This window comes from Chroicocephalus ridibundus, chromosome 3 (genome assembly GCF_963924245.1).
Source record: "Chroicocephalus ridibundus chromosome 3, bChrRid1.1, whole genome shotgun sequence".
Classification (NCBI taxonomy): domain Eukaryota; kingdom Metazoa; phylum Chordata; class Aves; order Charadriiformes; family Laridae; genus Chroicocephalus; species Chroicocephalus ridibundus.
In genome coordinates, this window is record NC_086286.1 from 102275790 (window position 1) to 102288334 (window position 12545).

General features: G+C 39.8%; 1 protein-coding gene across 2 annotated transcripts in view; it reads left to right on the forward strand.

Annotated features, from left to right (window-relative positions):
* Positions 1-3442: 3442 nt before the first annotated feature.
* HMGCLL1 (3-hydroxy-3-methylglutaryl-CoA lyase like 1) overlaps positions 3443-12545 on the forward strand; it is an 88484-nt gene continuing 79381 nt past the window's right edge. The window contains exon 1 of one of the 2 annotated variants that reach the window (XM_063330295.1): positions 3443-3660. In XM_063330295.1, coding sequence (XP_063186365.1) covers positions 3559-3660 — 102 coding nt within the window. In that variant the 5' untranslated portion in view covers positions 3443-3558. The remainder of the gene's footprint in view (positions 3661-12545) is intronic. The other variant, XM_063330297.1, reaches the window with a different exon arrangement.

Consider the following 12545-nt stretch of genomic DNA (forward strand, 5'->3'; position numbering starts at 1 on the left):
TGATTTACTGCCACAACTGTAAAGAATCTTTTTTAACATTGTGTTACACTTCCCATCAATTTAGATCAACCAGACCTACCATATGTGAGAAGTTATCTGCATTTTTCTCCAATAAAACTGAAATGATGAAAGCTTTGCTTTCCCTGAGGTATCATCCACTATTGGTAGCCCCGTTGTTTGTTCTTTAGCCCTCATCTTCTTTGTCAGGGCTGGAGCATATTATTCCTGCAAAGCTTGCCAGAATTCTATGGCTTATTTGTTGTTTGAGACTCACCATATGTGTCTTTGATCCCTGCCTAGTAGGCACCTTGGCTGCTTGCCAGTTTGGCACTTACAATTATCAGCAGTATGAATAGCTCCCTTGCTTCTGATTCTGTCCTTCTTGCTGTCATCAAATCACTCTTTAAACAACTTTCTTATTTTCTTTTAGATGCTTGTAAACGATCCACTTATTTTTACCATGCCTTTCTTGGCCAAGGTTTTGTGTCACGCTGCAGGAAATCCAACAGCTTGATGTTTCCACTCCTAATGATCTGACTGCCAACTACCTGTGTAATTGCATGGGAACAATAAGGAGTACAGAAACATCTCTCATGGCAATATTTGAAGTTTCTCTGCATATTACACAAATTTGCCTGTTCTCCCCATCTGGTAGGCTTGGTGGCATGACTTTTATGAGAGGTTATTTATTTTAGTGAAAAGCATTCCTTTTAATAAACGTTTTAAAACCTTTGACCAGAATACAGCGTGAGCCAAAGAAAATGATAAATTCAGAGGAATATCAGGATGATAAATAGTTTTAAGAGACAGATGGAAAGCCAAAAGCCAGTCATGTGCAATTTCTATTCACTATCCTGATGCAGCACTAAACACATCTGAGTCCTTCCATGTGTTCTAGTAAACTGAAGTTGTTCCAAAATGCCATTGTTGAGCAAAAAATATGCAGAATCAAAATAAGGAACAGCACAGGCCATATAAAGGTCCAGACCGCGAGAGGCCCATGTGCTGTTGCAGAAAGATCTGCCAGAAGTCTCCGTTATTCTTTACATGATTTTGCAAAAGCTTCAATCAGTAAATACACTGGTACTACCACCGAAAGCAGACAAGGTTAAACAGCATATGAACTACCTTCATGTTAACTCACAAAGTGGGGTAGAGTAAGTTTTTTAGCCCCTGCAAGCAAAAAACAGTATCGGCACAATTACGGCTGCCCAAGATGCACTCTTCTTGCAGCTGCTTTCACGTTGTGTTATCACACGTGGCTCCTGTTTAGGAAAAACAATTTGGTTTAGCTCTACAGCTTTAGCTCACAGTGCTAGATTTAACATCCTTCTTCCAAGAAACATGGGATTTTCAGATAAATGTGTTTTATTTATACATCTCTTGATTTTGAAACAACTGCTTACAAGCAATTAGAAGCAGTAGTTGAAAAATTCAGTGCTAAACTGGCTGAATTCTGATTTCAGGGAGAATGAGACTTACAACAGGAAAAAAACAATCAGAGTTTCCTGAGAATCCAGTCTGTTTGGGATTACTTTATAATGTGTCACTGTGATATTTTCCTTTGCTGCCCAACAACACCAGGATTTCAGATAAAGATGCTCCTTTTCAGCATATCTGACGGCACTCTGAGTCTTAAAGCAGGCTTGTGTGAGAAAGCTTTCACAGCGGACTTAGCCTGGAAGAGCACACCAAACCTTTAACCCCTACAAAAATGGCATTCAATTCTGGCAGTGTGTTTTTATGGTTATAATAACAGTGACCAACAAAGAAGCAAGGTTATTAGAAGGGAATTAGTGTGGAGAAGACAGCAGTTTGACAGCTAAGCTACCTGCAGAGGGTTACAATGAACCTCGTTTCAGAGGTATTTGAAAGAAAGGCGATTAAAGGGAGTATGAAGTTTGACTTCAATATTGGAGAAACCTGAGAACACATCATGTAGGTAGGAGAGGTATGCTTTATACACACGACTGCATTTCCAACTCGCTGTGAAATGCATAGAAAAGTGCAAATGAAATGATTTACCTCAATAAAGTGCTTTTCTCTTCACATGTATGACATCATAGATAAACTGTCTCTCACTGGGAAACAAAAGAGGAAGGCTTGATTTCATGGCCAGCCTTTGTGTATTTTATTCCTAGCTTTACAGGTAACAAAACCTAAGCAAGTATCCACAGGCAGCATTTAATGGAAACTTAATGGAATTTTGAATGGTGAAAATATAAGAATTTTGAATTCACAAATATTTCACTGGAAGAAGGCAGAAATGATGTTAACTGCCTCATATCGCAGTTAGTAGAGAAGCCCCCTGGCACTTTTCGGTGGCCAGATTTGAAATTGCAGAGATGCCCACTAGCGATATTTTAAAATAAACTTTAAAATCGTATTTAAAATATTTTATTTCTCAAAAGCCGTCCTTATCCTTGAAAAGCGAAAATTTCCCAACCAACAAATCAGCATCCAGCTTTGGTTTACAATGGAACAGGGAGAGTTTTAGATACACAGAACAGCAAGCTTGAAATGTAAAACAGCAAAAGAAAGAGACTGTGCTTTGAGAGCATCATGTCTATCTGTGAATGACTGAAACAGACTTGGCTGTAAACCTGATAATCTTCTGCAGAAAATGACTGAGGGAAAGGTTAGTGAATTTAACAAAAAAATCTCTGATACCCTGGAAGAGGAATGATCCAGAAACAATTTCCAATGCATACGGTATTTCGCTTGAGAGCAGTTTGGAAAGTTGGCTGACACACTGAACGCTGAAGGAGATGACAAAATATAACCTGCTGCTTCTGAGAGAGCTGTTAAAACCTGGAAAGTATTCCATTTGCTATGTTCTATGTTTCTGCTACGCAAATGAAAAGCATAAATGCAAGCGTGCGCACAAAGCCCCCTGTCAAAAGACCTGCTGCCGCCTGAACGGCCGAGTGAGCAGGACAGGTTCTATCCCGCACCGTTTCCGCGGCCCTGCCATCCCAAACGGGGCAAGCGGGCTCCGCGACGAAGCAGCCCCGTCCCCTCTCCTTGCTCCTCTCTTTCCCCCCTCAGGCCTTCTGCCAAAAGCATTGAAAGCCCAGGCCGGGCCCCCTTTCCCCGGGGTGTGCGAAGCGTCAGGGACGGCCGGCTGCCCCCATGCCTGTAACCCCCCAACCCCGCGCCCTGGGCCCGCCGAGTCTCCTCAGGGGTTTTTCTCCCACTCCCGCCCCGCAAGTGGCGGGCTGCTGGCCAAGACCGCACCAAACGCGGGCAGCCACCGCCGGGGCTCCTCTGCCGGTGGAAGGTGAGGAGAGGCGGCAGCCCCGCGCTGGCGCTTGGCGGCGATCAGCGGGCCGTTGGGCCGAGGCGGCGGTTGCCGCAGCAGCCGCGGAGGGGGCGCGGCGGGGCCGGCGGCGCGGCGGGCTCCCGCCCTCCGCCAATCACAGGCGCTGCTCGGGGCCGGGCTGCAGCCAGTGGCTGCGGCGGGGGCTGCGGCGGGCGCGGGGCCGGGGCGGGGGGGGCCCACCGGCCGGGAGCCTGCGCCGACCTTGCGGCTGGCTGCCGGGCGCCCGCTGCCGCGCCATGGGCACGGTGCCGTCGGCGCTGAAGCACTGCCTCAGCTACCAGCACCTCCTCAAGGAGCAGCTGTGGATCGGGGAGCCGGCGGCTCCGCACGCCGGGCAGGTATCGCCGGGCTGGGGGTGAAGGGATGGGATGGTGCCGGCCCGTCGAGGCGCGGCCGCCGCCAGGGGGAGGCCGGGGCCCGCCGGGCGCGGGGGGCCGCCGCCGCCCTCTCGATGCCGCCCCCTCGCCTCCGCCGCCGCCTCGCCCCTCACACACATACCCTGCGTCCCTGCTGCCCCCTACTTGCGGCCCGGCCCTCGCTCCTCTCCCGCCCCTCCGAGTGGGGGCCTCTGTCGTCCCCACACGCCGCCGCACCTTTCCCGGTCAATATTTCAGAAGGCAGCTGGTTTTAAACCATCTGAGTGGTAGTAGACACACAGGTGGGCATCGCTTGTGGCGCTGGGGCAGGGATGAGGCAGTGTTAAAGAATTCCGCTCATTTGTGTCCCCCCTCCCCTGTTACAATCCACTGTGTGGAAAGCCGTGAAGTGGTAGGGTGACACATATTTTGCCGAGGCCACAGCATTGCCCTTGCTTCCCAGAGTTTGTATTTCTGAAACTGGAGTGTGGTGGGCCCATCTGCTCTCTCAGGTGGAAAGTCACCAGAGCTATGAGGGTGTGGAGGCAGAGCTGTCAACTCCTCTGGAACAGCTGTATCCTTCTTTTGGCCTGGGGTGCTCTGAGTAATGATGGTGTTGTCGTGCAGGGATGAGTGGAGTTGGTTGCTCACCCTCCTGTCTGTCACCACAGGTGTGGAGAGGGGCTGGAGATAGTGGGGAGTGGGAGAGCAAGTTAGGCAAGGAGGAACGTGGGCAGGCAGCCAAACAAAGACTGTAGGCCATGACTGTCCTGATCGTGGCTTTGGAAGGAAAGAGAAGGCTACCAGTGGATTTCAGGGAGAAGCTGCATAAATCCGGAAGGACTTTGGAGGAAGATATCAATATGAAGACCTCAAAGAAGGAAATTGATCATGACGTTGTCTTCCCTATAACAGCACATATATTGTTGGGGCATATTGTGTCTGAACTGTCATTCGCTCCCAAGTCTAACTCCAGTAATCATTCGGTGCTTCAAACATTAAAGAACATGAGTCAAGCCTAGAACAAAATTGGTTTAAATATCATGTCTTAAAAAAAAAAATGCACTTCTTGTTCATTACATCTTTTTTCTGTTTCGTACACCTTTCAGATATATTGGGGGTACATCTTCCATTTTTGTCCACCATCTGGAAGTGAAATTTAATTATTAGATAGCAATGTAACTTCAGAAGTGGGGAGGTCATGAAAAATGCAATGCTCTGGGTGCCATGGAAGCTGGCAGCGCTGCATTGTAATTTTGCTTCAGATGATCTGGGCTTTATATCTCAAAAGCTACATCTATGGAACAGCCAAAGCAATGCTTATGGCAGATGTAGACACAAACTTTGCTAAGCCATGAAAAATACTGTTGTGAGCACAGAGGTTTTTATAGGGAGGCTCAATACAACTTCCAGCTATCACAGTTCCCTGAGAATAGTGTCTATCCAGCACTGAATCAGACTTCATTCCTTCAGTCGTTCCTGTAAAAAAGTGTTTTCTTACTGTAAAAAAGAAGGAAAATAGAATGAAAGGACTTTTATGTATTAGGCATAAAGCAAAGCACTAGAATCCTCTTCACATGCCCTTGCTATATTTTGGTGTGTCATTTTCTTTCAGGTGATGTGAAAGTTTTTAAAAAATTCCTTCAAAATACCTTGATATGCCACTTGATTGCGCCAGTCTGTGCCCTCTATGAGACAAAGCATCTGAAAGGTTCAAGAGCTATTGCAACAGAGAGGGTTTGAAGTCAAAGACAAGCAGTAATATCTTCCCAGAAAATCATAGATCAAGAAAAAAAAGTGTTTTCTTTATTTTGATGGATGCCTGTAACTTTTGCTTCGTTTTTCCTGCTGTTTTTTCATTTTCATCACCATTTTTCTTCCTCCAAAGATACAGAAAGATGTCTTTCTCAGTAGACAGCAAACATGAGAATTTGCTGCTAACCTCCCTGCGCATATCAATGTGATTGTAAGTTGCACAGTCTACTGAGTCCATCAACACTAATTAAGTCACTGGAGTTGGTCACTCCTAGTGTTTTAACATTTGCTTCTGCATTACCTTGCTGTGATTTTTATTAGATGATTTTAATCATTTTCTTCACATGAATCTGCTCAAATTTCCATTTTTCTTACCTGGATTTTTATGTAAAGGTTTTACTTATGCTTGAGTGCATTCTGTACCAAGCCTGTTCAAGATAAAACATGTTCCTCTTGATGTGATCTACAAACCACACTATCTCAATGATTGTAAAAAGTGATTTTTTTTGTTTTGACCAGTGTATGCAGGACAGTTATGGGGGTACCACTGTGATCATGTTTATGTGGGTATACAAAGAAATAAAATAGGGGAAGGGGCTTAAGGCATAAGAAGAGTTTCCCAGAAATAAGTTAGTGCTTTCATCTCTCATGAAAATAAGGAGTTGATTTTCGTGCTGAGAATTTTCAGGAGTTTTTCAGGATGTTTCTTTAAACACAAAGTAAGATGTAGGTGTTACTAGACTGTTGCTAGTAGGGCCCTTGTGGAAGTAAAATAATTCAGTTTTCTCTGAAAAAACCCCAAATACTTATACATAGTCCTGGTTCATTTAGCCAGCAATTTTGTAGTATTTTTACAACTATATTTGACTTCAAAACAGGGTTGATTAAGGAGCAAGGTTATTGAAAAGGAGAGGTGAAAAACAAAAGGTAATTAGGATAATGGCTAAATAGAAAGTAAACAGATTTTTTTACTATCTATTGGCTATTTACTAGTAGCTATTTCACTCTCATTTAGACTATATTACATAAACTATCAAACACTTGACTAGTCAATAGGACACCTCATTCCTGTTGCAGTATCTTCATCTTACTCCATTCATTTTCTTAATTTCTTGTTTGCTTCAGAAATACTGTTTTATGTTTTGTACGAGGGGATCGTAGTTCTGCTTCACACTCTTAGCATTACCCCAGTATATACTGTTTTTATTAATAGGTCTGATTAATATTAAAGATCTGATTCATTTTACTAAATAGGAGCTATAGCTACATGAGAATTTGTTAAAGACATGGATTTATATCAGAACTGTAAAATGTGCTAGGATCTACCTAGAAAGGTGGTGGAAGTAGATGTTGCAGAATTAGGGAGATTTCCACAGTGATGGAGATTGCTACTGATGATGACTCATAGCACTTGACTCAAATTTGTAATGTACTTTGTGTTCTGTTTTGTAAAAAGCTCAGGCTGAGCAGCAGTGAGGAAGGCTGGCTGTTCATCTACTGCTGATGGTTGTCCTCTGATTTAGCGTGAAGATTCTGGCTGGAAGGAGAGGTGTTCTGAGAGCAACTGACATTGGTCTCATCCTATATCTGACTCAATGTTATGTTTTCATGGAGGTTAAAATGGAATTTTAATGCATTAGGAATATGCTAAGGACGTAGTAGCTGGATGGCTAAAGAAGGGGTGTAAAAGACCGGGATGAAATTCAAGGGTGCAGAATGATTAGGTCCTTTGAGACTAATAATCCAAACTAGAAACTGACATGAGTTAGATGCGATTGAAGGAGAGAACAACCTTGGAATACTCAATAATTGTAGGACTGTAAGCTGCCAGTACAGTACAGCTGTTAAAAAAATCAGATTAAGTCCTTGGATATATCAAATAAGAAATTTCCAGTCAAACAGGGAAATGTTGGAGCCATTGCAAAAGATTGTATCTGAGGCTTATTCAGTTTTGGTTAGTCACGTTGAAGAAATTGAATTTCATCTGGGACAGGTTAGATCATGCACTGGAATGGTCAGGAAAATGGAGATGAAATGTAAAATGACTGGTTTTTTTGATAATTAGTGTTAGGACCTGGAGGATGGGCGGGCATGGAGAGAAGGTGACGAAAGAGCAGCTTAAAATAAAGGAATATGTTGCCACAAACAAACAAACACTTATTATCTGTCTGTATATTAAAAACATAGTAGAAATTTAAAAGTTAAGTATCAAGTGGTGACATTCTTTAATAGCTTTCTAATCAAAGTAATGAGGGTGAATAATGCATATGATTTAGGTTTAGAAGAAGGATTCTGCATTGTGGTTTCCACAGTAGTGAAAATTATTTGATTCTTAAGGGATTTTAAAGTTTATGTAATAAGGAATGGAGGACTAGATATTTAAATGATGTAAAATAGAGACAATTACAAATCCAGTTTTTAATTACATTATCATTCTACTCTACTCTACAAGGAGGTAGTAGCTAAACATAGCTATGTAATAAGATTCTTTCTCTTAGGCTGTTGTGTTTTAATGTACCACTAGCAAGGTGAACTAAGAGGTATAGTATATTAGGAGTATATTAGGAGTTATATGATTTGGTGAGGGCTGCCTACATCTACCACAAGCAAAGCAAAAATAAGTCAAAAATAAAACTAGTCTCTTGCTCTGCTGGATGTGACTGTGACTCTAGGAGGCATAAATCTATCTAAATAATGCTAATTTGTGCTATGTTATCTTGTAGGATTTCTGACACAGATATAGGCTGTCCTGTGGGATGCAGTACACAGAATTATTAACAATTGTTCAGTATATTATCACTGGAAAGCACAGTGTACGTTATTCTCAGCTTTATAACTGGAGAGGAACACAAATTCTACATGCTAAATACGTATAATAACAAAGAAAAGCTTGGGTCCTCTAATTTTGACAGCTAACTTCTGTTTCAGTGCCTAGGTTGCAGTGATTTATAAGTTACATGCCTAAATATCCAGGCCTAAACCACACAGCCTAAGATTCCCTCCTCTCCTCACTGCATGACACTCTTGGATCAAGAGATGCACACAAGTGTCTTACTTTTGCAGTTTTAATTTGGTAGTTCAGATTTTGCAGGATACTATCATGTTTTAACCATATGCTAGAAAGCTCTCAAATTTATTTTTAAAGTAACTAAAAAAAAACCCACAGCCCATATGACAATTATGATATTTGTCTTAACCACTTCTTGTATTTGATGGTTGATTCTTTATTCAAATTACAGCATAAAAAAGTGAAGCATATGGTATTATGCTACCTGGGAGAAGCAGCATGTCTGTTTTATTTTAATCTTTCAGCTACACCTCAGAGCAACTGATATGAGACATACTATATTTCATGTTCTTTTTATCTCCATGGAATTATATATTCCAGGAACAAATTAATATTTGCAGGCTCTCCTTAAATAACTATTTAGGTTATTTTCATTTTTAAATTTAATTTATTTAGTTTAAGAAGTATTATAAAAATTTGCTGTCATCAATATTGCAAATGTATTAATTTGTTATAATTACATTATGCAAGAAATACCTCATAATTTACATTCAGGTTTTTTATCTGCTGAAAATTGCATATAAAGTTTCTTTTTAGTAGAGAAAAAAGAACCTAGATGACCCGAACTTTATATTGCAGAATTCTTGTTTCTTGTTTAAAAGGATGACGTTAATTAAAGACACTTAATGAAATCAGTATACAGTATATTAATTGCATGGGGCAAAGATCTTGTATCCTTTTTTTTTTCCTCTTTCCTTTACCCACCGTTCTGTGCTTTAATCCTGAACTTCCAAGGTATTTAGATTTTGTGTCGTCTTTCATGTAATTTAAGACTAAATTACTGATCACTAAGAGACTTCGAAATTCCTGATTTCCAGCCCTTCATACTCCTCTACACAGAGGAGAGTCTTGTCAATACAGAACTCAGTAAATGGATCTTTTTCTTGACAGGTACATCACAAGAATGGGACTGTTTTGTTTTGTTGCAAATTCCCAAGCAACATTTATTTTCTTAATGTTCATAAGATGTAAAGCATGCAATGTTATTGGAAAAGGAAATGAGTAAAAGAATGAAGTAGAAAGTTTTACTATAACTATAATATAGAATGAAATTATAAACCATTAAGTTTGCATCAGCATGCTGTATCTTTTCTTGATGACTTTGGAGATGATAAATTACATTTGATACGTGCTGACACTTAAGTTAGTAAATAAAACACAAACCCAGTGAATTTGGCTGGAGTAGAGAGAGTTCAATGCTGAGCTCTTTCCGAAATTTTCTTTGAAGTCAAGAGGAGTTTCCCCTTTAGAAGATCCAGTCATTAAACTCATGCCAATTTTTTCAGCCAGGTATTCTTTATGCTGCAGAGTAAGAGCTCAAGAGCATTGGTGGATAAAATGTTGAAGAGTGAATGTCTGAAAAGGCTAAGTAGTTGGCTTGTTAAAGGTGCCAAACAGGATGTTAGAAGTTGAGAGGCTGATAATAAAGCGTAAGTTTGACCTAAATGGAGTCACTAACTTTTAGTTCTTTTGTGCCGTTGGGTTGCAAATAGTGGAAAGATAACAGGAGCTTTTTAGTTGATACAGATTTATGCTATATTGGGATTACTATGTGGGTTTAGAACTTTATAATACAGCTGGAAATGTTGTAAAGGATTTTACAGATCTTGCTCTGCAAATTTGGGAATTAAAAAAACGCACAGGAAATTTCTGCTCAGACCCAACATCTGTTTTTTGGTGAGATCCCGTTTTTGACTTGTCCCACCTCCACCTCCTTCAAAGCTTACATATGGGCACAGTGATGTTCATTTCCTTTCTTGCCAGCTCAAGGAAAAAGATTAATTTCAGACACCCCATGTGTCAAATCATCATTTTAAAATTCATACGTCTTGAGATCATTCTTCTTAATTCATTTTCTCATTGCCTTGGCTGAGAGTGAACATAAGTGACTTGCCTAAGATCAACTCGATCCAAATTTAATTCCTACTTAAATAAATGGGAATATTATCTTTCTCTCAGGTTTTACTAAGGATTTTATTTACAATTTGTGGATCTTCTAGCTTCTAGTTTGGGTAAGGATATCTCACAAGTGCTTATAAGAGTACTGCAAGGCTTACCAGTTGGTCAGACATAGAAGTTTTTATAAAGCAAAATATTTACTGCTCCTCATTAATCAAATTTTGTATCTTTGAACTGTCTGACAAGGTGACTAATAAATAGTTGTAATGGTTGTCTCTATAGTGGATCGCAAGTTAGGATTTTTTCACTTAGACTTGGCTTAAAGATGGAATGCTGGGTACCTAGAATGAAGTTACACTTAATTTCTCGTAGTTTTAATGCTTTTTTTGGTGTTTCAGAGGAAAAAAGGTAGCTCCAATTCTTGCAGCATCTGGGTTGCAAGAGTCACTTGTTTATGCAAATGTGTGTTTGAATTTCAGTTTCTATGTGAATATCATGGAATGAGAAACCGGTTCAGTGTAGGGCCGTCCAGAGATAAAGCTGAAATTAATTCTTGTCACCCTCTGCTCTTTCACAACATAAATATTTGAGGCATTTAACCAAGGCGATGATTCTCTGAAATTTTAGGAATTGAACGTTATTAAGATCCTTTGATGTGTCAAATGTGGAAGCAATTATATTTAAAGAAACTGGGGGGGACTTCAGAAAAGTAGTTATTCAGTACTTCAGGCTGTGTTGAATTCTCTTCTATTGTTTAGCGTGCTCATTCATTTAACAAAGATGAAATATTTTCTTTAGCATTCTTCTTTTTCCCCAAATGTATATTTAAAAAGGTAGATGAAGTATGAAAGAGAAGCGGGTATTAAAGATGGTGTGTGGTATTTTGAACTTGCTGTGGAATGTGTACCATCTTACAATGTGTGCCAATGCATAGTAATGCATATGTGTACCTTGACATACAGTGTAGTGAAGGACCATCAATTAAATGAGCCTCAGAAAATATTGGAACAGAAAAATATTAATTTTAAGAATGGGGGAAAAAAAGCTATCAGCCACAATTTTATAGGAAAAACTTCCCTTTGGCTGTCAAATCCATCCATCTTCTGTCACAGAAAAAATCATCAGGATATTGAAACTATGAGAAAAGTTACTTTATTGGCTTATTGGAATTTCTGAGATAAGAGCATGTAAAATGATGCCTGTAGCTCCATGATCAAAATCAGGCTTTCATACTGTGCTAAATAACAGTAAAGCTAATTCAGCATTTTTGCTTTTCAGCAAAAGGAAAATATTTTATTACTGCTGTATTAGTGTATACTGGTATAGCCCTTTTGGGGTAGAAATGTCAAAATGGTGCGCAGCTGAGATAATAGTTTTTTTCTATTTTGTAATATGTTGGTAGTGAAATAAGTTGTAATGAATAATAAAGAATTTATTAAATATGAGATTGTGAATCACATTCAGACTTTATTTTTTTGACTGTCTGGTCTTTTAGTCAATCTCTCACTCCGAAGCAATCAGAAAACTGATAAATGCGTGATTTACATTTCAGGAAAATACTTTCAGGGATAGTTTTAAGGGTTGTTTTTAATCTTAAGGTGTTAGAGTTGGAAGTAATCAGCTCATGACTTTTCAGAATTTTACTGTGTTAGACATAATAATTGATGGCAAAGATTTCAATCATAGTTTAGGACAAATTTCTGATGTTGCAAAAGATGACAGATAAGTTGCAGGTGATGAGAAGAAAAGTATACTTCAGTCAGAACATTGTAGCTGATACTATTTTTAGATAATTGTCTTGTTAAGTGGAGATTTATTTTATCATTTGGTGTAAATGAATTGAAAGTTACTCCAATTGTTATATTGCATTTGAATTTGTTATTTGCATTAAATATACTTATAAGAGTGCTTCTTAACAGCTCTTGCAACAAAAAAATAGATTTATTACATGCAAAAATTGCTCAAAGGTGCATTGGTAAAAAACTGTGCTGGGTAGACATTTCTTCTTTGTTTGGCTCGGTTTTTTTTGTCCACAGATGTTAGCTGTTTTGTATGGGAATAAAGGTGTTAGTTTATGAGTTTCTTGCGAAAAAAAAAGTTTAAAGGCTTTGAATGCATGAGATGTGTGGACTGAAGCGCCAGAGGA